At 31.8% G+C, this 26,428-nt stretch overlaps 1 protein-coding gene across 40 annotated transcripts in view; it reads left to right on the plus strand.

The window, feature by feature from the left end:
* LOC145683699 (uncharacterized) overlaps positions 1 to 26,428 on the plus strand; it is a 606,036-nt gene that overhangs the window by 495,782 nt on the left and 83,826 nt on the right. For 35 of the 40 annotated variants that reach the window (XM_081755114.1, XM_081755113.1, XM_081755072.1 and 32 more), the window contains 10 exons: positions 2,520 to 2,564; positions 3,433 to 3,453; positions 5,144 to 5,170; positions 9,159 to 9,197; positions 11,605 to 11,649; positions 21,223 to 21,267; positions 21,826 to 21,852; positions 23,548 to 23,625; positions 24,300 to 24,368; positions 24,863 to 24,916. In XM_081755114.1, the coding sequence (XP_081611240.1) occupies positions 2,520 to 2,564; positions 3,433 to 3,453; positions 5,144 to 5,170; positions 9,159 to 9,197; positions 11,605 to 11,649; positions 21,223 to 21,267; positions 21,826 to 21,852; positions 23,548 to 23,625; positions 24,300 to 24,368; positions 24,863 to 24,916 (450 nt within the window). The remainder of the gene's footprint in view (positions 1 to 2,519; positions 2,565 to 3,432; positions 3,454 to 5,143; positions 5,171 to 9,158; positions 9,198 to 11,604; positions 11,650 to 21,222; positions 21,268 to 21,825; positions 21,853 to 23,547; positions 23,626 to 24,299; positions 24,369 to 24,862; positions 24,917 to 26,428) is intronic. The other 5 variants (XM_081755079.1, XM_081755074.1, XM_081755086.1 and 2 more) reach the window with 5 other exon arrangements.

Genomic DNA, 26,428 nt, shown 5'->3' on the forward strand with positions numbered 1-26,428 from the left:
GACTGCCTGAGTGATTTCTCCGAGATCATGGGCAACAACAAAGAGAGATTTAGCAACAGAAAGAAAGAAACTAAATGATGTGCTATATGTGAAGTGCCAATCTGTGGGAAACTCACTGCCGGCATTTGCTGCAAGTGTAATAAGGGACATGAAGGAAATGATGAGACATGGAGCAGAACAGTGTATTATTAGAAATGCCTATGTATCGAGAGACATAATCACACTGTTGACACTAAGATATATATACTTTACATTAAGATATTGATATCTTACATTTCATTAGAAATTTCAATCTCAAAATATGAGTAGTATCAACATATGAAGAGCATATGCTAAAAACCCGCTCTGATTGTGTTAATATCTTTTTAAAAATGTACTCTTTGTGTGCTAACGATAATAAAAAATAATTTTTAGGTAATAATAATAATTTACTAAGTGTAGTGTATAAGGGATAACAGAATTTGATTTCATAAAATAACTTTGATAATACAAATAGATACAACGTATAATCAACGTGTCCTCTTTTTGCTGCCTGCGAACTAGGGAAATATAGAGTGGTGATGTCCCGTTGTCTTCCACCCCGCAGTATCCCAGTCGTTGAAGTCACTCTGACTACGGCCAGGACTAATATCCAAGTTGTCCTAATGCCAATCACAATGATTTCCGCCAACTTGGCTACTGGAGAACTGCTGCCTTCACCCAGAACACTCTTCGTCTGGCTACTCCATTTAGACTAATTCGTCCAGGTTGGTAGTGAACTACCACCGATATAGCTCTAAATTTCACTGTAGCACGGGTATCCTCCCCACCAGACACATAAGTGTCTTCGTAGAGGTGGTGTTAATTGGAGAGGGGTTTTATATAAACGTATGACATTTTTGTGAAAATAATAATAATAATATTAATAATAAATCAGAAAATGTCAATATATAGAAATATGTTCAAATTAAATTCCATATAGTCATAAACAGCTTTTAAGACGATTATATTATAAGTGAGCACCGCGCTCACCTGTCGATCGCACCCGTCACAAATCAACACTAGACCCTTCCCGGGTTAAATAATTCATTATATTCGTAATCTCCCAAGGAGGAAACGATAAAATTATATTTACGTAATCAAAGTCCCATAATTCATTAAATAGTAGCCGCTTTTTTCCTTTATATGTCAAAATGAACAATGAATTTATTTTGTTAAAAAACTATCACCTAGAAAGTGTAAACATCAACAAGCTATTGAACACATTTTATTGGAGAAATTGTGCTCTCGATGCGATTAATGAAGCTTAATAACACACATTTAAGGTTAAATATTTACTGGGAATTACACAAGCGTTATAAAGACGCTTTACTGTACGGAGAGAATTATCAAAAGGCTCAGAAAGAGAATATTGAGTTGATTTTAGTTTAGCGTCCCTTTCAGCAGCGAGGCTATATGAGACGTGGACCTACTGATTAACGTGGAATCCGAACCACATGAGCTCCCGCCGGGAATCGAACCCGGGTCTCCCACGCCAAAGGAGAAAGAGAATATGTAAAGTAGTTAATCTGTAAGAAAATTTAGTCAACTGAAGCCGTGACTTTCATAGCCGCACAGGTCTAGCTGAAGAGATTTTAAGAGAGTCAATAAGAACAGAATATTTGTTGGAAATTTCAACTTAGAAATCAGACTTTTCATACTTACACTTTGCTGAATAACAAATGCCGCTAAGTATGGAAAAAATGATTTCTAAGTTCGCATTTCCAACAAAAATTCAGTGTTTATTAATTTTTTCAATATCTCTTCAGCTGGACTTGTGGGGTTATGGATGTCACAGCTTCAATGTCATAGGGTCCTGTTAATTTTTAGGTCTTTTTATAATATTTTCTTAATTATCTGTTATAAAATTGCTGTTATAAATATCTGTTATAAATAAATTGAAAAAAAATGTAATACTATATATAGTTTCACACATTCACAACTTTCCATGAGAGCAAATGATTATCAAACTAACACTCATCTTACAAGACGAAAACACTAAAGTATTTCACTCTATATACATCAACTCTAGAAAAGTAATCTACTGTAATAAAATGAAATAATCCTTGTAAATACAGATCTCAGTACGCTACGACTTTAGTCGACGCTTAATTCAGTGAATTGGTTGAGTGATAAATCTCCATCTTTTTATTATTGGATACTTATTCATGTAAATGCCTTAATCGTAGCCTGCTCTGTTATCTTTCCCAAAAGTGTATGAAAATATAAAAAATAAAAGGAAAAGAAAAATAATAACAAATCATGTTGACATGGTGACTTCAAGAACTAAATTTCATTAAAGTTCCTCTGCCGATCTTCCCCAAGGTTAGAGTCACCTCGAGTCATTAGTGCACGAAATAGATCAGTGGCGACTTCGATCTAGTTTCACGGCCCGCCTAATGTTACACCATAACAATATATATATACATAAGGACATGATATAAAAATTATTTAGATGATGGTACTTAAACAATGCTGTTTTTCACTTTTTCATTTATTAGTACCTTCCTCATCTCCGTCTGAAGTAAGAACTCCAACATATACTGGTAAGTATAGTATTTAAGGTTCAATTGAAATCTGCAAAAGAAAAAAAGGTGTAAGATTAGAATTTCAATTTAAGGAAGATAACATCACTTGTCATTATTTTTCTAAATTTAAAATTAAGAAATAATACTTCAGAGGAATGTAGTCCTTATTCTTTATGAATAAACTTCAAATAATTGTTTCAAACAACACAAGTCTGTTTTCATTCGGAATTAGTTCTTATTTTTAAATTTTTGAATGTTAAATAAATATTATAATACAGTTTTTGACATTGGATTTACCTAATTAAGCCTGCATTAAGAATAGAAATCCTCAAAATTTAGATCAAAAATGTTTATTGGTAACTTTAACAAATAACAGTATATATATTATTAATTTGTAAAAAATTGCCTTCTTGTGATGAATTTTTTTAGTTTCTAGCAGGGTAACAATTGTTGTATAATAATTTTACAATTATACATTCAACTAGAAGAGAACCGCAGATTTAATTATCTACAACAATACTTTAATAATAACCTTCTTTAAACGTCTAATTAATTTCATAACTCTCGGTGAAATGTAATAATTTGTACATTTAATTAAGATGAGTTATATGTTAGCCTTGAAGACAATTCTGCAATTAGAGAAAACTTAAAAGAGATTCATTATGAGTTAGTTGCAAAATCAAACTAAAATTTATATAATAATTACCTTCTATTTAATTCACAACCGTTACGTTTTCGTTATTAAGAAAACATAAATCGTATAATAGTGAGATATATTTTGCCTTACACTTTGATTTTCAAATTTTAATTCAAACCTATTCAAACAAATTGATGTAATTGATTTTCTGTACTTTTATTCATAAATAAACTTAATTTCTACTTCCAGTACCAGTGAAAGTTGTATGGGGTACGTAATTTATACAAATATGAACTATTCTTGTCTAAACTTAATCTTTTTTAACAGCATTTAAAATGTGTGAAATAACATAAATCTAAAATGTAATATTGAAATTTCAAAAGTTAAACGTAAAATATTTAGAATTTCCTCGGTAATTAAGGAATTAAAAATTAAATAATAAAACTGGTAGCATTTTAGAGTATATAATTAAGATGTTTAATTAATTTATGTATATTTGTGACATTGAAACTGTTCATATCAAAACATATAATTCGAAATGCAGATGTGAGATACCAGTTTTTATTACGTACTATCGAAAAATAACTTGAATAATGTTGATTGATTAAGTATTTGCAAATATGTACAGTTAATATTATTAAAATATTTGATTTTAAATTCAAATTCTGTATTTGTTGAATTATTTCAACTTTGACATTATAAATTTGTACTACACTAAATTCACAATTTTAATACCATTGATAGATATCCACAATAAAAAGGTATAATGCGTATTGCAAAACACATTAAATTAAATCTGATATTCACTTAATTGGCATATTCAGTGGTATTTTAATTCAGTAATTTTTTGTAATAATATTTATTACTAGGAGACGGAAATTCATGACCTAAACGTATAAATATATGAATTAGAAAGTTTCCTAAATATGAACAAATTACAAGAAATGCTTAACTTGACGAGGACATCTGTAATGCAATTTTAAAGAATAATACACACACAGAAGATGTGAGAATTGTGTCCTTGATATTATAAGAAAACAAATTAGCTTTCTCAGTTAGAAAATGAATTCTTATTTCAAATGGAAATAAAAATGTATAGGTAGATAATGTAATGAATAAAATAACCAGAGCAAATTATTCAGATTATAAACCACTAATTTCCTATTATCTACTAGTAGAACACGGTGTTTCTCATTCCTGTAAGTCATAGGAAAGATTAATAAATAATATATCTACGTAAATAATAAACAAGCAAGTAAAGACATTGATAGGCAAATTTAAAGTTATCTCGTTGGTTGTTTCGTGTAAATGAAAGATGACACAATGGAATGCGTGTTTTCAATTCAGTGTTAGCCTGATGATGTCAAACTTTGTACGAAAAACACTTGTACTTTAATTAACTTTTCGGAGAGTTACCAAATTAGACAATGTTTCGCATCTCAAATAACAGTGTGGATAAGACACACTGCCATCTAAAAGAGTTGTTGCACTGCAGAGATCATTTAGCGATTATCGTCTTATAAATTTGTTCGTCTATCACTTAATACAGCTTCGTGGTTAGCGTCCTGTGCCTGTATCAGCTTCATGATGACAGAAGACACCTTGTCGTTGGCAAAATATATTATATCTATTGTCTCCTGATATATAACTTTCTATAAAGACTAGAAATAGTGACGCTTTCCTATTAAAGGAAATATTAATATGTAATTATTTCACTCCCTGAGTGCTGCAGACATCTTCCTTCTTGAACAGACCTGATACTGTTTGTAGACCACATATGAATTAGTTCACTCAAATTGAAATGTTTAAATGCTTTACCATGTCGTAAATACCTTGAATTTTTGATCTAATATTCGTCATTCCATACTAGTGTTGGAAATTTAAGAACTAATAAGTGTAACAACATTTTTAGTAATGTTAATATAATTCGACTTTTAAAATACTGTCTTATCTTCTGCAGGAACTCCAACACCTCCGAAACCTCAAGGTAGGGGGAAATAGCTCATATTTCTTAATTTCCACATTAACTTTCTGAAAACGAAACCAAATGAATTCCATATTAAATTCAGTTACAAAACCAAATTAATTCAACGAAAGATAACTATTTTGGAACTCGTAGCAACATATTTATTTTAGAATCACTTACGTGTTTGACTAAGAAATGTTAAATTGATTATGTTTTCGTAACGAGAAATATATATATTTTGTTTAAGGAGTAGTCTATAGCTGTTTGTTTTACGGAATAATATATCACAATATCCGTCATACATCTAACTAATTATTATTGGTTCATAGGTAATTTGAATGCAAAATAAATAATTTAAAATTAAAAGTCAGTTCCTAACTTGTCATTGTTCTTAGTATAAAGTTAAACAATGTGAAAGTTTACTTGTGTGATTTCGTAATATTTACCACACCTTAATGACAATCTGAACTATAATTTTGTCATGTTATTTTTCATTTAGTCGTGCTTACGTAGAACTTGATACTATAATATGCTTATAAAATTAGATATATGATATGAAAATAAGTCAACACTGTCGTTGTAGCATAATTAGAATGGTTGCAGTTGTAATATAATTAATAATTGCTATTTCAAAATCTTACTAATTAATTTCTTTAATTTGTAACATTTAAAATAATCGAACTTAGGGAACTTAACTTGACAATAAAAACAAACATGGGATATATTAGGTTTGAATAGTATAATTTTCTCAGTAGACGAGAAATAAGATTAAAGAAAAATCTAAGCAGGCACTTGTTAACATTAATCTATTATATAGTTTCGGTATTGCATCATTCCCTTCATTTAGAAGATAATGTCGTTAATGAAGGAAATGATACATATACAACACTGTAACATAATGCTTATAGTGCACATAACAACTCGTAAATGTTTGTATGTATTTCTAAGATTTTACTTAAATTGAATTTGGACATTGTACAAATGCTAAACTATCACGAGGAAAAATATTACATAGTCACGAAATACTCTAAACTTCATATCTCTGTAGATTTAATGGAGACATCTCGAGTTAAACACGTCAAATATCTTATTACGTAATCGTCAGGTGCGTTCTCCAACGGTGATCTCTTACTGGAAATCTATTAGAAGACTCGTCTCACTACGTGAAGAACAGAACCGTGTGGAGTAAAGTGATCAAACGATGGAGTAAAATAGGGCACATCTTATATATATATATATATATATATATATATATATATATATATATATATATATATACAGGGTGTTAATGGATTATACCAACGAACTATAACGGTAATCCCTCACATCAAAATAATATAAAAAGTTCGTATGGACCTGCGGGGAAAAGTACATTGATTCAGAGCTAGGGCTGTCCAAAATCGCATAGAAGCTAAAATGGAAGAGGCTCTATTTCGAACTCGTGAAACTGTTGGTGGTGGTCCTTATCAGCGTAAAGAAAGTCATGCATACATGCACATTTCATTAATTTTTAATGGATGTACAGAGTATTTCCTACAGGGTGAAATTCACTGACTAACAATCAACCGAATTTTCAGATATGCTGTGACATTATGATTGGTTCAAAGTAAATAAACGTTAAATTTTGATAGCAGTGAACACTCAATTATCTTCCGCAATGTCATAAGTATTAAGGATCGTCAGCAGCACAGCCTCTCGTACTCGGAAAAACGCATGCTGCCACGTGTCTTTCTCGCTCATAACTGAAGGAAAAGTGAAATATACCGTGACGAAATACATCACATTACACCTTACTCTGAACAAAAAAAACCTGGAGCTGCTGGTTTCTAACACTTCCAACTTCCCTCCGAAGCATTGGATGTCCATTGTTGCCAAGGCTTACATCCTGCCTACTTTGGGCTCTTCTTGAAATAAGGGTATATCAGAAAACTATATTGAGAGCATATCTAAGAATTATACCCTGCAGGATGTACCCTGTACAGTTATTGAAAATTGATGAAATATGCGCTTTTTTGGACTGTGTATGTATGGCTCTCTTCACGCTGATAAGGACTACAATCCACAGTTTCTGGAATTCGAAATAGGGCCTGTTGAAATTTTGCTTCTTCGCGAATTTGGACACCCCTAGCTCTGAAATTATGCACTTTTCGCCATAGGTCCATATGAATATTTTGGCTTATTTTGATGTGGGAAATAACCTCTTAAAATTTGTCGATATAGTTCATTAACACCCTGTATATATATACGAAAAATTGTCGGTGCAAACATAAAGAATGTGTGCAAATTACGTGGAGCAATCATAAAAAATGTGGCAAATATCTCGGGTGTGCCCTGAGTGTTACTCCAAGGCGAAAGTAAATTCACGAAAGAAAACTACACATACGAAGAGCAAAAATGTCCTCCGAGAATAAAGCGCATTTTCAGTTTCAGTGTAAGGAACAGAGATTCTATATCACCTGTGAAAACTTGCAACGACAATCAGAGTCTGTCGTAAGTTACATGACGTTCATTGGTGTAACTGCCAAATTGCGGAAAAGGAAGAATAAAGATATAGCACCATGGCATGGTACCTGAAAATGTATCATGGGTCTCTGACGACTAGAAAAATACGACATAGGTGGATGAGTTGTCGTTTCTTGTTTTTCACCACGGATCTCGATTTCTACGGGAAATTTGCCATATCCCAGGATAATAATACGCCCCTTTACACAGCTACAGCCGTTGGGGATAAGTTTGAAGACTGTTAAGATTAAGTTGTTAATATCTTTACTTGACCCGCTATCCTCTGTGACTTAACAGAATTGAACACCTGTAAATATATACATGCAATAAATCCGGAGCAGATTTTCGCCTGAAGTAATAAAATGATCAAACATCATATTAATGTCTTAGGTTTAATTTTTAAAGGATTAATAAGGATTTGTATAGGCATTTCGGATTTGAATTTCAGGGTCATTAACGGTAAGCAATGACCGATAAAAATCTGAATAAAAAGTATTTCTAAAGTTGACACTAATTTCGAAAGTTGGTTAGGTATGGTCACCATTATTGTGGCTAATTTCTTTCTAGTTATAACATTTGGCGATTTTTTTCAAAATAATTTCAAGAAAATTTTCATTGAAAATTTACTTGTTTGATTTAAAACTCCCATTCCAGCTTGCAACAAGTAACATATTATATATATATTTAAATGCAATGTATAACTTCCTATATACAATTCCTCGTCTTGTTAGCATAACGGTAGATTAGTTTATAAGTCATATAAATATATTTTCTCTGCCATTGTGAAGATAACTTGAAAGTCAGGCTTTTTATCATTCGAAATTAAAGCCATACTTAATAGGGATAGCATACTCTGATATAGTGACTCTCATCGCCTCAATTGCTTTCATATTTTTTTCTTTATTTACTATTATATCAGTGTTATATTAAACATAAAGAACATGTAAGTGAAATTAGAAGACAATAATATTCAATATTTTAAGTATATATCACCTAAAATCGAGCACAATACTTTTAAATTTAAGAGACATTTTGATGGTAATATGTTAAAGGCTATTAATACTATGTTAAAATATTGTAATTTGTATTATTATCCATTATATCAATGCCATAAATACTAATATCCAGTTTTGAAATGTTAAATGTTTTTTTTTTATAAGAAACACTACAAGTAACAATCATCACAGTTAAAATCCATAATACACTCTTATAATACACACTAAGGTAAAACTACAATAAAATCAATTGCCTTTACTCTTCATGACCACTAAAATTATTCTATAGGGATTGCATAATTGTCTTTAAGAGTGAGATCATATTAGTTGAAATCAAAACATAATTATTTTGGAACTGAAATTCGTCTGACTGATATTATAGGAAATGTAATTTCTAACTCTGCTTATCTTTATACGAGGTAAAAGAAGCTAACTTATAAATTTAATATTAACAGTTTAAATATACGAGCATTTTGATACTAGACTAAATATTTATCTTTCTTTGTTACAAGTTTATACCAGAACAACCATCGAAATCTTCACTTTGAACTGTGAGTATTTAAATGCGTTATTGCTATATCTTAGCAATTATAAGACTAAACACTAGAACATAAATCCTAATGTTCCAAATTTAATATACGATGGATCTAAATAACTTTCCATTTTTTAAGATAAAGTAATTTTTAAGATAAAAAAGATAAAATAATTTTATAATGAAGTATTATATTTCTTAAGGAAATAATCCAAGTATTAAAATTTTAAATCTGGCTAAATACATAATTTGATAATTTTCTTATGTTTGACAGTTTTAAACTAATATATTCTGACTTGCAAAACACTATAACAAACACGTTGATAAATGTTAAACAATTTTCTTTAAATACTAAATCTCAATATTTTGTAGGTCAAGAAATAATTTGTTATTTTTGATAGTATTCGAACTATTCTGATCAATAATAAATCGCTCAAAGAAGTGGTGCAGATATACAAATTGCACGAATAAATATTTTATCTCACGATACAATAAAAATTGTACTTCAAGCAAAGCAGCTTCATACTCTACTGGAAACGACAGAATGGGCACACGTATATCTATAAGCTTTATCGAAACTTAAATATACAACGTTCCATCGAACAGCGCTACGCCATTAAGTGGTAGGCTCGCAACATCGATTAACGAAGACCATAACCCTAAAGTGGTCAGCAGTAAAAGTGTATCAAATTAACTGTCCTTCAAAGGCGGTCAAGATATTGTGAAAGACGAACCACGAGTAGGACGCCTGTTCAGGAGCGGAACCGATGAAAATATGCAACATGAGCGTTACGCATTGACCTCCAACCGTCGAATAAGTGTTCAAATTATCGCAGTCTGCGCAGAAAGTGATAAAATGAACACTTATGTTATTATTATCGAAAATATGGAGATGTGAAAAAAATTTGTGCTAAGCTCAGGCCGAAAGTTTTTATAAACAAGCGAAAGCAAAACTATGTATTTGTTTGTGAAGATCTTTCCCAGTGTGTTTAAATTAACAGTGAGGAATCGGACAGTGTGATAACCGGTGTCGTAATGGAAGTTTTTGAGTAGTACTGAGAGACGAAAAGAAAGAGTTTAAAATGACATACAACAGCATCCTCTCGCCAAAAAAGGCTTGAAAGAGCAGAACAAAGCCTAGGCCATGCACATTGTTTCCTATGATGCCCAGAGTGTGGTGCACCACAAAATTGTACCTGACGAAAAGATCGTCTCTTATGAATTCACTGTAAAAGTCATGAAAAGGTTGAAGCAAAGTTACAAGCTAGTGAGGCTAAACATTGAAACCAAGTGGAAACTGCAACAGGAGAATGCATAAGACAAATCGGTTTCGTGACAAATGAATATATATCCCGAAAGGGCACTACAACGCTTCTCCAGCCCCTTGCAGTCCACAACTGGCAAAAGTGGATCTTTCTTGCTACTCCGAGTAAAAAAAAAGGTCCTCAAATGGCCGTATTTGTTTCGTAGCATAGTTCGAGGAATAGTTACTGTGCTGCTTCAAGGATATTCTGGAAAGAAACTTCCAGGCTGTCTTCCGTGTACAGGAAAGGCGTTAGTAGAAGTGTTTTCAAGCCCAGTGGTCATACTTTAAATTTATTTAATGATTTAGAGAGATGTTTTCAATGTTTTAACCCTGGATGTGGTCTCATTACCTTTTCTTCAGACTATGGGTTATTTCTTTGAATCAAAAATTAAATTTTCTTCATTTTTATAAGATATATGTCTGCGATTAATAGATAAATATTGAAATGTGTGAAATATATAATTCATAACTATTTATCTCCGCTATACCTCCGCGTGTAGTCGCGTGTTGTAAGACCAAAATAGTAATGCAGTGAAAAGGTTAAATTGTGGTCTGAATCAAGTGGAATTTGCGAAATGTGCACATAATATCTATCTCGTTACATACAAATGTCGTATATGCTTTCAAAACATTCACCAATATTTTAATAGTTATTTATAATTAAGGTAAATGTTTGAAATTGAATTTTTATAATTTTAAAGAGTTTTTTTAATGACAATGTTAGTAAATTAGATAAAGAACTCAAACAAAGCAAGACTTAAATTAATTAATAGTCTATTTACAATTGGAAAAATCTATATGAAATATAAATTATAAATGTCTGTGTTATTAATATTAACTAAAAATTGTTATAGTCAGCATAAAATGTTTATAAGTAATATCGTTAAAATGTAACTTCTAGTATACAATATCGCGGAAATAATATAACATGCTGTAGTTAAATTACAGAAGAAAAGAAATTCCAGTTTCTAACCCAAACAAAAGGTAACTAAGTCGTAATAACCGCACAACAAATATTTTAATATGAACTAATAACAGTATATTACACGCAAAGTCATCTGCAATTAATTTTTTATTTGTATATACGGACATTAATAATAATTACAATGTTTATTTTTAGTTACTCGACCAGAAACAAGTACTAAACCTGGTGAAGAATCAACACGTAAGTAATGTGCTTATAACCATATTTGATCTTTTGATGATCATACACTTTGCTTTACCACCATTATATCTCTCAAAGTTGTGTCATCTTCTTAACATAGTAATATATTAAGGTAAATTAAACTGGAGAATACAACAAAGTTATGAGAGAATTATACGTTTGCATGCATAATTTGAATTGAAAATTCTATGATAAGATATTCTTATCGTTATTATTAAATTCAAATTTGCTATTAATTTTTAATGTTACACATTAGCGTATTTTATGAAAATTTCTTAAATATTATTATAATACAGTACAGCATAATTGATTATTGTGACATTTTAACCACTTCTTCTGTGCGAGACAAAATAATTTACGAGAATATCTTTTGTACAAAATATACAATTCGATAAAGAATCTATACTGCACTTTACACAAGATCGTGACCATTTCTCGAACTTCTAATTTGTTTAATGTTTGTTTTGTGACTTTCTAACCTACAATCTATACATCCATCATAATCATATAAACTATATTTATTTTATTTATTTATTTATTAAACAAATTCCCAGATACAGCATAACTTTGCCATTTTACACAGGGACATGCTAACAAAAGAAAGAAAAAAAACAAGACAACAATAACAACAACATAGAAAAAAAAAAGAGTGTAAAAGTAAAACTATTCCGTCAAAGCTCGTTTAATTGCTCTTTCAAACACTGGGTAGCTCGAAAAAATGTCCACATCAGTTGTTACTTGATTATAACAGTTTGGTATTCTATAAAAAAGAGACCTCTGTATAACAGCCAACCTAGGACGGGAAAGATGGAATAGGTGGGTATTCCGGGTGATGCGGGAAGGGACACGTAAGGATAGTTCCTGAAGTAATATTTCCGATCTTAAGCTTCCATTAACTATTTTCTGTAGATATTTCAGGTCAGAGATAATTCTGCGTACTTCAGGAGTCTGAATATTAAGATGTCGCAAGAGCTCCTTCTTAGATAATATTCGAAGTGCAGGAACACGAAAACGGACTATAGCGATGAAGAAATTGAGAACAGAATCAAGTCTGGAGAGATGTGTAGGTGCTGCCATGGCCCATATGGGAGAGCAGTATTCGATCTTGGGCGCTATTAAAGTCTTATAAAAAGTTGCTAATGAAGAAACAGTGCGTAGTTCGGTGAATCGATAAAGAAGTCCCAACATGCGCATTGAATTCTTTAGTATTGAGGAGATGTGGTCAGAGAAGGTGAGTTTTGAATCAAAGATGACACCAAGATCGTTATGACTAGCAGAATGTGTGATAGGGGAATCGTTGATGTGGTATGTGGAGGGAACAGGAGACTTTTTCAAAGTAATAGTAATACTGTCACATTTCTTACTGTTGAGTTTCAAGTGCCACATTTCACACCAGCCTGTAAGGTAATTTATGTCTTCCTGTAGAGCAATTGTGTCATGGAGACACGATATTTCTCTGTATAACTTACAATCGTCAGCAAAAAGGAGAAGGCCACTAGGTTGAGCTGATAAGTGCGTGTAGAGATCATCCATATACAGGACAAACAGCAGAGGCCCAAGTACACTCCCCTGAGGCACCCCTGAGATCACGGGTTGGGGGTTAGAAGTCGCCCCTGAAATAACAACTCTCTGTTTACGGTCCTTCAAGTAGCTTGTGATTAGAGAGAGAAATTTGCCATGTACATTAAATCTATTGGAGAGTTTATGAAGAAGATGAATGTGACTGACAGAATCAAAGGCCTTCGAGAGATCAAAGTAGATAACATCTAATTGAGTATTGTTATTCATACATTTGACTGCACATGAAAGAAGAGTACTTAAGTTTGAGAGACTTGAGCTTTTCGGTAGAAAGCCGTGCTGAGAACTATGGATGTAAGGTGAGGTGAATTTAAGTAGCCTGTCTTTGATTATTTTTTCACAGATAATTGATATTACAGAAAGAAGAGATATTGGCCTATAGGAGGATACATGATCTTTAAGTCCTGATTTATATATTGGGGTCACGTGAGCTAGTTTCCAACTGGTGGGATAATACCCTTCCTTGAAGCATCTATTGAATAAGATAGATAGAGGAACCGCAATAACTGAAGCAGTTTTGTTGAGAAAGAGAGGACTAATTTTATCAGGTCCAAGTGATCTATGTGGAGATAACGATAGTAAGAGAGCCAGAACTTCGCCCGGGGTGGTAGAGAGAATGGATAAGGTGTCCGAACAGATGGGGTGGAGAGGGGGGAGATGGGTCGTAGAGGGAAGGGAAGTAAATGTTTTGCAGAAGTAGTTATTGAAGAGGTCTGGTCTTTGATCATCACTCGCTTCAGTATTTTCATCTTGAACTGTTGCCGGTATGCCCGGAGATTTTGTTCTAGATTTAATTACAGACCAAAAGACTTTAGGGTTACTAACAGTAAAATCACCAATTGAGTCCATATATTCAAAATATTTACGCCGCTGTACCTTCTTGGCAAGACTTCTAATTCTAGCAAAGTTTTTGTATGTGTAGTCACTCGGATGTGATTTCCATAGAGTCCAGGCAAGCTTTTTGTTTTTAAGAAGTTCACGAAGTTCATTGTCGTACCAGACCGGAAACCTGTTCGATTTTGATGCTTTCACCGGCACAAAGTCCTTTATGGCTGAGTGGACAACAGATGTAAATAAGTCCACAGCGTCGTCAACACTTCCTACCTCTAACAAACACCAAGGAAACAGTTCAATAGCCCGGCAGATGTCACCCCAGGGGGCTTTCTTCCAAACAAGTTGTGACCTACTTTTGAGGGGCTGGTTTGTAGTAGGGGAGGGGAGGAAATCGAAAGAAACATCCAAGGAATCGTGATCCGAGGGAAAAAGATTTCTGCATGGGACAACACAACGAGGTTCTAAGTTAGATAGAATATAGTCAAGATTGCTATTATTGCGGGTATTATGCATATTATGTTGACCTAGACCAAGTCCATGAATAAAATTGTCCATGAAATAACTGTCGTTTCCATCTTTAGCGACGCCATGCTTGCTGTCCTGCCACGTGATGGAAAGGTTGAAATCACCCAATAGGATGACGTCACCGTGTGACAACGCATGCAACAGTGAGTCATGGCAAGCTTCTAAGATGTGCTTGGGGGTGTTCTTGTGCGGTCTATAGAAGCATCCAATAAACACAGAACGACGCTTTGGAATAAATACTTCCACCCAAATAAGTTCACAATCCCGTTCGAGATCCAGTCTTCTCTTGCTCTTCCACTTATTATTTACACAAATCATCACTCCACCTCCACGAGTTATGCGGTCTTTACGATAAATGGTGAAATTATTAGAAAAGCTAATTTCACTGTCGTTCACTGATTCATTCAGCCACGATTCGGTCACTGCGAAACAATCCAGTTCCCTTATCTCACCTAGGTTCAATGAGCACTCAAGTAATTTGTTTTTAATGCTACGAACATTTTGATAATATATATTGAAAGCACTGGTGTAATATGGACAGGGTGGGCCAGGGTTTACGTGAATATCACCACAAAGGAGGAGAAAGCAAACAAGAATGAGGCACTGTTTTTTTGCTTTCGACTCATACCTTGGCACAAAATCACTTGTAGTTCCTCCGTCACTGTTAGCAGTACCAGAGAGAGCGCATGGCGGTCCTCTTGGTATGAAGGCAGCAGCAATAAAATGAAATGATCTTACACTACACTTCAGTCCATGTTTCATTGGCAATGCTTCACTTGGGAAAGTCACAGCACCTATACTACATGAAGACAGTAGAGCACGCACATAAACACTACACACAACCACGAAAAACAGGTAAACAATAAGAGCACCACTTTGCATCGACTTCGAGCCTGACGCCATCTTGAATATAGATTTCTATATGGAATATACATTTTTTGAGTTGTGGGTTTCCTTCAAAAACTACTCTAATATTAGTTTACTGTGCAGGTAACTTGCAATATATATAAGTAGCCTACAATTTTCTAGCTGATTAATCAGGAAAATATTTGACAAGCCTCCTCAGTACCCTACCTTGAAGTTTACGACCTCCTAAAGAATACAGGATCAACTAAATTTTGGCAGGAGTATATTAGCCCAACCTAAAATTTTTAAAATGGGTGCATTGACCAACTCCCTAAATTTTAGAGATTGAATAGGAAACAAATAAGGTCGTCGTATATGATCATCGTATGTATCTTCAAATGTTTTAGTGGCCCATGTTGTTTCCTTTCATGGTAAAGGTAGTCTAAATTTCAAATTTAGAAGTTTCACATTTTCCACACTCTCTGATGATGCTTTATCATGTGATATGATTATATAGATGAGTATAGCAGTCCATTCTCTTTCATATGACATGGTCTGATTGATACTTATACCTTAAAATTTCAAAGAGGTACTCCCTCCAATCCCATGATTGAAAAGTGATCCTTTCAATTTGTATTTTCTTTTTGTAATATTTGCTAAAATGCCTCGTTGGACTCGGCTATAAATTTCGTTCAAAAATCTTGTTTCGTTTTATACATTAAACAATTGTCATATATATATAGATAGATAGATACACTACATCTCGTCAGAACATGGTTGGATGTTCACCTAATTTATATTTTTTATGGTGAATTATTTTTAATATTACTATCTAGTTCAGTATAAGGTTCCATCCTATTTTATAATTTATTGCACTCTTCCTAAACGTTAAAAAGGGCACTTTGATCCACCTCTTAATTGTGGAAGTTTTTAAAAATTAAAAACTAATATTTTACATGACTCAAGTATACACTTGTATAAATTGAATTTGTCATTCCTGTAACCTAGTATGTATGAAAAATGCTTGCATTTTGCTATTCTTACGCCAGGATTGTTACATAAGAAAATCCCTAATTCTGAGAATTGTCAAAAACTAGAAATTGTTGAATGTTCTCTAGGATGCAAGTAAATACCTCTTTCAAATAGGTTGGTTTACCTTGTATTCTTGTACAAATAATTTATAATAACACCTTCCATGGTTTTGAGTTGGATATTGTAAGAAAAATAAGTACTGACAAAGAAATACTACGTGATTGGCTGAAGATTCAGCCAATAGAATTTTGACTTTTCTTAAAGATGACTATATATATACATATACATGCAATTTAGTTTCATATTAATACTTTCAGATAATACATTCAAAAATCTGCTTCATGCTAAGTCACTTTTTTGTGTTCCTTACGCACATGTATTTGTTAAGTTTAATCATAAGTAAACCAATCAAATAAGAAGTAATCAACCATGTTTACAGAGGAAAGTATTTCCGTCCTAGTGAACATTTCGTAAATTACACATTTTGGCAATCGTAAATTAATGTGTGAAATCCCATTTACTCTTCCCAAAGTGTAAGAGGAAAGCATGAAATTCTATTAAACGCTATTAACTCTTGTATTTATCTACATAATACCATATTATTCAATAATATTCCATCAAATAAAAAAAGTTTCATTAAGGTAGAATTTATACCATACTGGTGTTTTATGGTACATTGCGTTATAACTTTCCTATTTAAGATTTTTCGTCCGTTTTTTTTTTCTGGGGGGGGTTTGTTGTTTTTCAAGTCCAGAGGCGTTGTAAAACACGTTAGGTATGGTTTCACACTTTCCTGCGTCGAGACATAGGAGGTGATGACGTCATAACTTTAAACAATATTTTTCTTTTGTTAGGCCTATGTTTATTATTTTTTGGCGGGCTTAGTTTTGCACCTTGAAGACTGAAGTTTTGCACAAATCTCCTGTTCACCAAGTACTATTTACCAGATTTTCTTTCAAATTTCTGCGTCAGCATAAGGGGTCTAGAAGGACAAAAAGGTAAAAAAAAAGACTATTCTTTTTTTACCAAAAAAACACTTTTTCACTCTTTTTACGCCTCAGATACATGATGGAGGCAAGTAAATGGTACCGTCTAAAGAACAGTTCTATTCTGAAGAGAATGATATGCGAACCATGATCATAGGGTAATTAGGTATGTATCAGGGATTTTTTACAAAATATACTTCTGTATACGGGAATATAGGGTACTGTCGGTATATTTTTTTGGCGGACTTACTTTTGCACATAGAAGATTGAAAATTTTTTACAAACATTGAGTCCACCGAGTAGTATTTATCAGATTTTTCAGATCTCTGCGTTAAAAAAGGGGGTTCAGAAGGGAAAAAGTTGAAAAATGGGATATTTTACCAAAAAATCTTTTCTTCTTGATTTCCCGCCTCAGACACATAATGGAGACACGTGAGTGGTAAAATCTAAAAGGCAGTTCTATTCTGAAGAGAATAATGGGTGAACTATGATCCTAGGGTAATTAGAGATGTCTCAGGGAGTTTTTTTCAAAATATCCTTCTGTGAAGGGGAATATGGGGTATTGTCGGTATATTTTTTTGTCGAGCTTACTTTTGCACCTAGAAGATTGAAATTTTGCACAAACATTCAGTCCATCGAGTAGTATTCATCAGATGTTTTGAGACATTTGTTTTAAAGCAGGGGGTCCAGAGGGGCAAAAAGTTGAAAAAAGGGATATTTTAACCAAAAAATCCCTATCATCGGGATTTAACCACCTCAGATATATGATAGAGACATGTGATGGAGACATGACTTTCCCTTTGACCTCACTCTTTCCCTCTCCTGGTATATGGTATGGTCATGTAAGTGAAATCGTTTGAAAGCCTGCTCTGTTTTGAAGAGAACGAGATATGAACCATGATCCTAGGATAAATAGTGACGATGTAGTAGCTGCTTGACTGAAAGTCTAAAAAATACCCCAAAAACCCAAGATCTTAAAAGGGTTCAAAAATGCAACCACTTTGCGAACACGTTGCTAATAAGAATACTTTTAACAACTGATAACTCATAGAAGGAAACAAGAGGACCTACTAAACTTTCAGAAGTACGTATATCTTTGAGTCACAAATTATTATTACCATTTTTTACAATTCTCAAATTTTAGAAAAAATTCCATTTACCCCTCCCAAAATGTTTCCAAGTCTTAATAATGCTCATCAAAGAAAATATATTAGCTCAATAACCAACCATATAGTGAGCACATGCAAATACGTATATTTTTTCAACGTTTTGGGGAATTAGGTGAACAATTTTAAAAATATATATTCTATTCCCAGAAGTAAATTCCCAACATTATTTTTTCATAATTTTCGAATTTAAAAAATAGTCTTTTGTACCCACCCCAAAATGTAAGTTGAAAGTTTCAATGAATTCATGATCTACGAAAGACAATGAACCTTTATACGTATTTATATAGTCATAGAACGTTATAAACGCTCACGAAAGAAGACACAATAGGTCCAAGTTCCTTCAAATTTGAATATTTAGCATGCTTTGTACTTATCAAAGGAAACAAGATTTAACCCACAAACGTAGAAAGATGCGTACTATTGTTCTATACTATTACACCATTTTTTTCACTTTTGGTATTTAAAAAAAATATCAGGTTGATTTTATATACATCAAGGCTGTTGAATCCCGGCAAATCACTCTTTGCCCTGAGACAAAGGCCACCCAAATATTTTTACAACTGATTTGCCAAAAACTACCATCTACTACTATGTATCTATTTTTCATGCCATACATTGTATATTCGCAAAATATGACGAAATGCATAATCGAAATTAAATTATAAACCACAACATATTATGTTAGTTGCTAATACAAGTGTAGTCAGCATGTTATTACGCTAAAAACTAATATAAGGTAGATGAGCTAAAACCTTCGTAAACCTTTTAATTCTTTTAACTCGTACTTCATTCAATTTCACACATATATGAAATCAAGCTCTTAATACTGTAGACTTAAGTGTTTGCGGTCGTAGGCAATACAATTTCTACCAAATCAGTTTTCTCTTCCTCCTGCTCGAAATGTTTCTCTTCCTTCTGCTCCGCTTACTTCTGCAGATGTTTCTATTCGTGTAGGAAAAACTAATCTCCATAAATAGATTGTGTTATTGTGGTGTGTGATTCAAATTTTCATATACATATTATCTCAAAATCTGTTTCTGCTGGTCAACTTGCAATGTATTTTTCACTACAAGACAAAAAAAACTTAGTTGAGTAAACCTAATTTTTAATTTGTAAATATCTGGTAAAGTTATGAGGAAGTGTTGTAATATATTCGTGTAATTTATCCCATTTTAGTAAATAATTAGACAATACCTCACTTTTGAGACCCCACCATACAAATAGGACTTTGCTGAATGAAGGTTGTACTTTAGTTTCCATAAATCTGGAGAAATTTACGTGTTTATATTATACTTCTTTCATTTGTTTAAGTGTCAAATACTGCCGGCATTAATCTATAGTTGTTGTTTTCGTCATAAAAATCACCCATGACTTTGTGGCATAGATCTAAAATATATTTTGTGTATTGCACATGTTAGTACTTTTAAAACAAATGTCAAAATCGTGCAATCTAGCTTGCTGTCAGTTTTATCGTAAGTGAAACATGTAATAAGGTATACATTTTATTCTTACCTTTCCTATTTGAGCCAGAGGCTCACATGTTTTTATTAAAATAATATGTTCTCCTCTTTTGCAACCATGCTTTCCGATCTCTAGACATTGACGGGTGCCAATATGTTCGGTTATCGTGTAACATGCAACAATGTTTGAATGGTCTTCACGTGTTCAATTAGTTCATAACACCGGCGTTCCTTATTTTACAAACAAAAGCTATTTCCTATCATCTTTGTGTCGAGTTTTCTCGAAGGTGTAGGAATCCGACTAAAATCTTGTATTCAATTTTATGCAATATTCTAAAACGATCTTGGACAAACACAGTGTGCGTGGGTTTTCTCGGGGTTCTCCCATTTCCTCCCACTTCCTTCGTTCCACCATTTCATTCATTGCTCTTCATTACCGTTTCCTTTAGCCTAACCGGCATAAGCGTGGGAAGTAAGACTCAAAGAATTCATTTCATTTTTCTAAAATAATCTAGTTTTTCGTTTGTGGCAATTCAATACAACATTAAGTATGAAAATTACTAAATATATTACTAACATACGAATATATCATTGTCTACATTTTTAGATTGCTAGCATATCTCTATAATGTAAGGTTAAAAGCATTTTTATTTTCCCATGTATTCAGAATAACATAAATATGTATTTCTTATCTTTTGCTCATTGACGCATCAGAGATTACGAGACTATTGCTTTTCATATATTTTCTCTTTTCGCATATGATGTGTGTTGTCCTTAAGGACATGTTCTATCTTTCAAATCTGAAATACAAAACAGTGATAAATATACATACATGTAAACAAATGAGCATGCATTATCATACATTAGAATATAATGTATGATATATTTCAATCGGGCAGAAGTATATTGATTTCTTTTAAAAATGAAGGAGTAAAACAAATCATCCTACGATATCTGAAGTATCCGTACTTTCAATACATTTTATATAAGTATAAAAATTACGAATAACTAAGAAAACAATCAGCACTTGAAAACCGAAAACTAAAAAACCTTAATACGTCGTCCCATCTCGTTATAAATATTAGTGTATTCTCTACATTTATATGTCAAAATCGTTTTAAAGATTATTGTTTTCGTTTACAGCTACAACAGAAGTACAAGCATCAACTACACCACAACCCGAAACCCGTAAGTTAATTTTCTTTACAATCAATGCAAACAGTTGCTAATACAGTACGTTTAACATCATGCTCAAACTTTCAATTAGGTTACTTTTAAGAGGATAAAATTTCGAAGCAATATCCAGTTTTAATTTATTTTTGAAATACTTTCACTATAAACATTTAAGTTGTAAATTATTACACACTTCTCTGTTCGTACCCTTTTGTTTAAATGAATGAAAACTAACATCCCTTATCATGCACCCTAGAGCTATATCAAAGATTTAAATCCACTTATTGGATAACTGCGTATATTGAAATAGACATGGACATATAATATGCCTATTTCAACATTTTGGTTTTAATTATCATTTATGCATTGCCATATTAAAGTATTGGATATAACGACTTAGGAGAAAAATTATCAGTCCAATACAAAATTAGGATTTGAATTTTTTGGTGTAGATTAGAGGAACTTTAGGATAATTTTCTAATACCATATGAGAAATTAGGTGTATAGCCGAAGTTAACATTTAAGTAAGTTATGAGTTACAAAGTTCTTCAAAAAATTTTGTTTCCTTTTCAGCTGAAGAAGAAAAGACACCTCCACCAAGTGAGTTCCGATTTTGTCTGATTTAAATCTTAGTCCTGCCTTCGAGAATGCAGTTTTCTATATTCATTGTACTTCTCCTGTAATAACTGACAACCAGATAAAGTATTATCAGTACCATTGCTTCCAATATAGTGATATTAAGAAGTATATATTTAATTGCGTTTCTGAACTATTTCTAATGAAATATTTGGTTAGATTTTTTTATTCTTCACACCACAAAGTGAGATACAATTTTCAGCTTTATTTCCTAAAAAGTTTATTTGTTACTTCTTCTTATCTGAATGATTTACACAAAACGGTAATTCACAAAATTTCATTAAGATCTGAAAGGATAATAAGTTATAAAAATGAAACGCTCATATGTTCTGTTTTGCTTGCTGGCAGTATTATGTTAGTAACTAACAAATGAAAACAATCAGTATATCTTATTTAAAATTTGGTCATATAATACATAAAAACAATACAAGTATTTTACTTTAAATAATTTAAGAGTAACGTATGAGCCCAAAAATACATATGTTGCTTAGTCATTTGCCAAAAGCTGTATCGGAGACACACCTGCAAGATTCTTAAAATTATAGTAACGCTGGTTCCAATATTTGAAATAGTTTAAATTACTGCTCTTAATTTTTGTAGTCTACCATTTTAGAGATAGTTTATTCCCTTATGATGAAAAGACATGTGAACTAAACGTTTATAGCTTGAAGCAATTATTAAGAAATGCTCTAAGTTAGGCAGCCAAGAATTACTAATTGATGCTTCAATATCATCAATGTTTTCTTTTTAACATCATCAAACAAAAACTGATTTACACTAATTTAATACGGCAATGAACACTTAACATAGTCCCTTCCTACATTTGAATCTTGACAAATATAGTAGCAAATACTAAATACAAAATATATTTATATGTTAAATTAATTGTAATCAATGCGAATATTTAATTTCTTAAGTGATAACTAAGCAGTTTAGTACCGAAAGTAATGTTACTAAAATTAGTGGGACTGGAATTGTTATGCTTCGTGCAACTTCATCAAACTACAAAATTTAACACTAATTCATAGCTCAATGAACACTTCGTATAGCACACAATTTGTAATTTAGTGTTTCAACAATTACAAGAGCAAGTATTAAATAAGAAATATATATGTATATTTTTAAATTATCTTATTTTCTTTCAAACTTTATTCCTTAAGTGGTAATTGGGAGAATTATAATTGAAATCAAATGATAATGAATTAAATAATGGAAATCTATTATGGAAAGATACATAAAAGCCAAATAGGAAATAATTTTGCAAATTACAGTGGAACGTGGTAGGCTTTTTCCAGTAAATATATAATACTTTGCGTAATTCACTAACAATTTAAAGTTCAATTTATATTGTACATGTCTTCTTTTGTTTCATTTAGTTAACAGAATTTTAATGAAAAACGGATACTTTTTTGTTATATTCTGAGAAAAAATGGGGTAGAATGAGAAGAGTATATCCAGGACTGCCCAGAGTACTGAATTTAGATTACACAATTGAATTTTTGTTAACAGTAAATACGTTATAGCATGCTATTTATATTGTTCTGTAAGATACTTCATACCAATCTTTTGAATTAACATAAAATCTTTCTCACTAATACCAATATTGTTCTGCACAATCTCGTATTTTCTTTTCCTTATTTATATATCTTCTTTATGCAGCCTCGCCAGGAAATGAAACGGCAGTAATTAACCTCAGAGACTGCTTGAATGCCAGTATCAAATTATTGAATCAATCAGGTACGTTCCATATTTTACTATAGTCCATTATTGGCAGTAGATATGTATATTTTAACCGTCAAGAAATACTCTTAGGTTAGCTTATTATATTATATTTCAAATTAGTAAGCCGGTATTCTATTATTATTTTAAGAACTTTTTTAAATGGCATTGTTCAGTAATTAGTTTGAACAAGACTTTCAAAGAATATATTGTATGGACAACAGCCAAGAGACGATTTTGGCAATATAGTGTGATAATAATTCTTTGTTTCACTGAACACGGATGTTTATAAACACATGCAATACATATGAATCAATAAAACTATCACAGTAAAAACCTCCTCCTAATACACCAAAAGCGCCGCAAACAGATGGTGTAGCAAATTGCATGAGATTACGCTAATTGTAAATACATTACGAATATTATATTTCTACATATGTTTAATGTTGTATTATACGAATTCATAAAACGATTAAAATGAATTTTATAATGAGCACACTACCCACTAACTTTCATTGACTTAAAGAAGGGTAGTTTGAAACTGTAATGGTAAATATATAATAGTTAACTAATTATTTGACAAAGAATCAACATAACATATGACTTTTTATATTAACTTTAAAATACATTTAAAATAATGATATATTATAAGGTGCCAATGCACATATATTGAAAAGTTTATATATTTACAGGAAATAAGCCTGGTGATATCGAAGCATTAATCCGAAAGATTGCCAGCAATCTTACAGCTCCACAAATAGGTGGGTATAAAATTAAATAATCACAATAAGGCACATATGTCACTTGAAGAACATTTTTCAATAAGATAATACAAATGTTAAAAAAGCTATAAAAATATCTATTTCATGTGAACATGTAGCTAATGTAATATCATATTAATGGGTTTCTATATTCTGATACCACAGAAATTACTTCCTTATATTGATATTTTTGGGAAGAAAGAGAGAGATCTGTGATTAAAGCATTAGAAATCACAAAAAGTTTACATTTGTTGTTCTCAAGTTGAGAATGAATGTAATATTGACAAATTAGGGTTGTGCTTTTAGTGGGTACTCTATATAAATTAAAACTTATGTCGTTTTTAGCACTAGAATGCTGTACGCTTCTCACATTCGTTTGTCGCAAGATATTTAGGTTTATTATATGAGCAGATACGAAGATTAATACGCAGGTGGTGTAATTATTATTGTTAATAGGTTTATAAAAATTAATAAGTAATATTCTGTACTTCTAGAGACAAAAGTTGGAAATAAGACGATTTGGACAAATATTACGACAAGACCTCAAGGTATGTGAATAGTTACGGTAATTGATTTTTATTAAATGTATATACATCTTTCCTCTCACAAATTCAGCTTTTACTTGCTTTCACGCTCTCAGTACAAGCCTGCATTGCAATTTCCAACAACAATTATGACTAAAAGATTAGGAATTACAAAAAGATTGAATTGGTTGTTCTTCAATTAATGTAATATTGACAAATTATAATTCTGCATTTATTTAGCACTGTATATGCTATAAAATTTAGGTGGCTTTTTAACACTATTTAATATTGCCGAATTTAGCAATTTCTCCTATGGGTAACATTGATGTGATATTCACCACTTTAGGAGTGAAATCAAAATATCGTAATTCGATAAATAACCACCACCCAAGGTAAGATAATATATAGATCTTCATGATGTATATGTAATGTACAAAGTACCATACTTCTCACAGGTTTGGAAAAAAAATATTTGAACCCGCTTGCTACTTAAGATACAAAAACGTATAAGATATATTTTAATTTATGTTAACGTATATTTGATCTGTATCTTAAGGATAATTTGTTAATCAGTATGATTTGATTAAAAGAGCTTGAAAAAGGAACTACCTTCAAAAATTCATTTCAAACGGATAAATCGCTTCCCATGATGCGACCACAAATAACAATTAACGTTTATTTGAATTGGATGTAAAAGTATAGAAACTGTATATTTCTCTATCCTTAAAAGCAAAATTTAGGGCAATGTTATGTCGTGTGTTTGCTTATTTGTATCAAGGAGTTTATTAACTGATTTTCAAATTCCTAATCTGTAGTGTTGATGATATATTTTATTTTTCCATTAAGTTTGAACGACTACTGCTTTCAGATACGCTCTTTAATCAATGCTGCGATTGAAATGTAGCTGGAGATGGACATTAAGTATATTCCAAATATTAATACAATATTTTCAGCCATTTTCCTTAAAATGATCATAATCATAGGCAACATCACCTTCAATGTGAATGAAAATGTATAGAAGATATTTTGTCTCTTAAAATTATCATTTTTTAGAAACAATATTACATATCCACTCCTTTTTATTGCAGAATTTGTATGAAAAGTTTAATCTCTGCGCTAGGCAAGGAAAATGAAATTGTTTTACATGCCTTAGTATACGTATTTATAAAAATCGTTTACTATTTATTGCTCTCCTAATAAAAATTTTTGTTTAAATATCACGTTTCTATATGTGTTAATATGCACTGAATGTTCGGTGAATTACTTTTGTTTTTTTCATATAATAGTACATATTGTCGTTACTCAATTCCCCGTCTAGGAGCAGAAGTTTCGGTAATACTTAACTATATTTTCTTGTTTTAATTAATGATTTATACATATGAACAATGTCAAACCTCGAACTAAATCCTTATATTAAAGATTTTCTGACTATTAAGAGAAAATCGTATTGTTATAGAAAGTGTTCTATTCACCCTTTAAGTAGACAATGTTAGAAATCGTTGAAGTACGTATTTAATTACTTTTATTTAAGAGTTT

This window comes from Thermobia domestica, chromosome 4 (genome assembly GCF_964235325.1).
Source record: "Thermobia domestica chromosome 4, izTheDome1.hap1.1, whole genome shotgun sequence".
Taxonomy (NCBI): Eukaryota; Metazoa; Arthropoda; class Insecta; order Zygentoma; family Lepismatidae; genus Thermobia; species Thermobia domestica.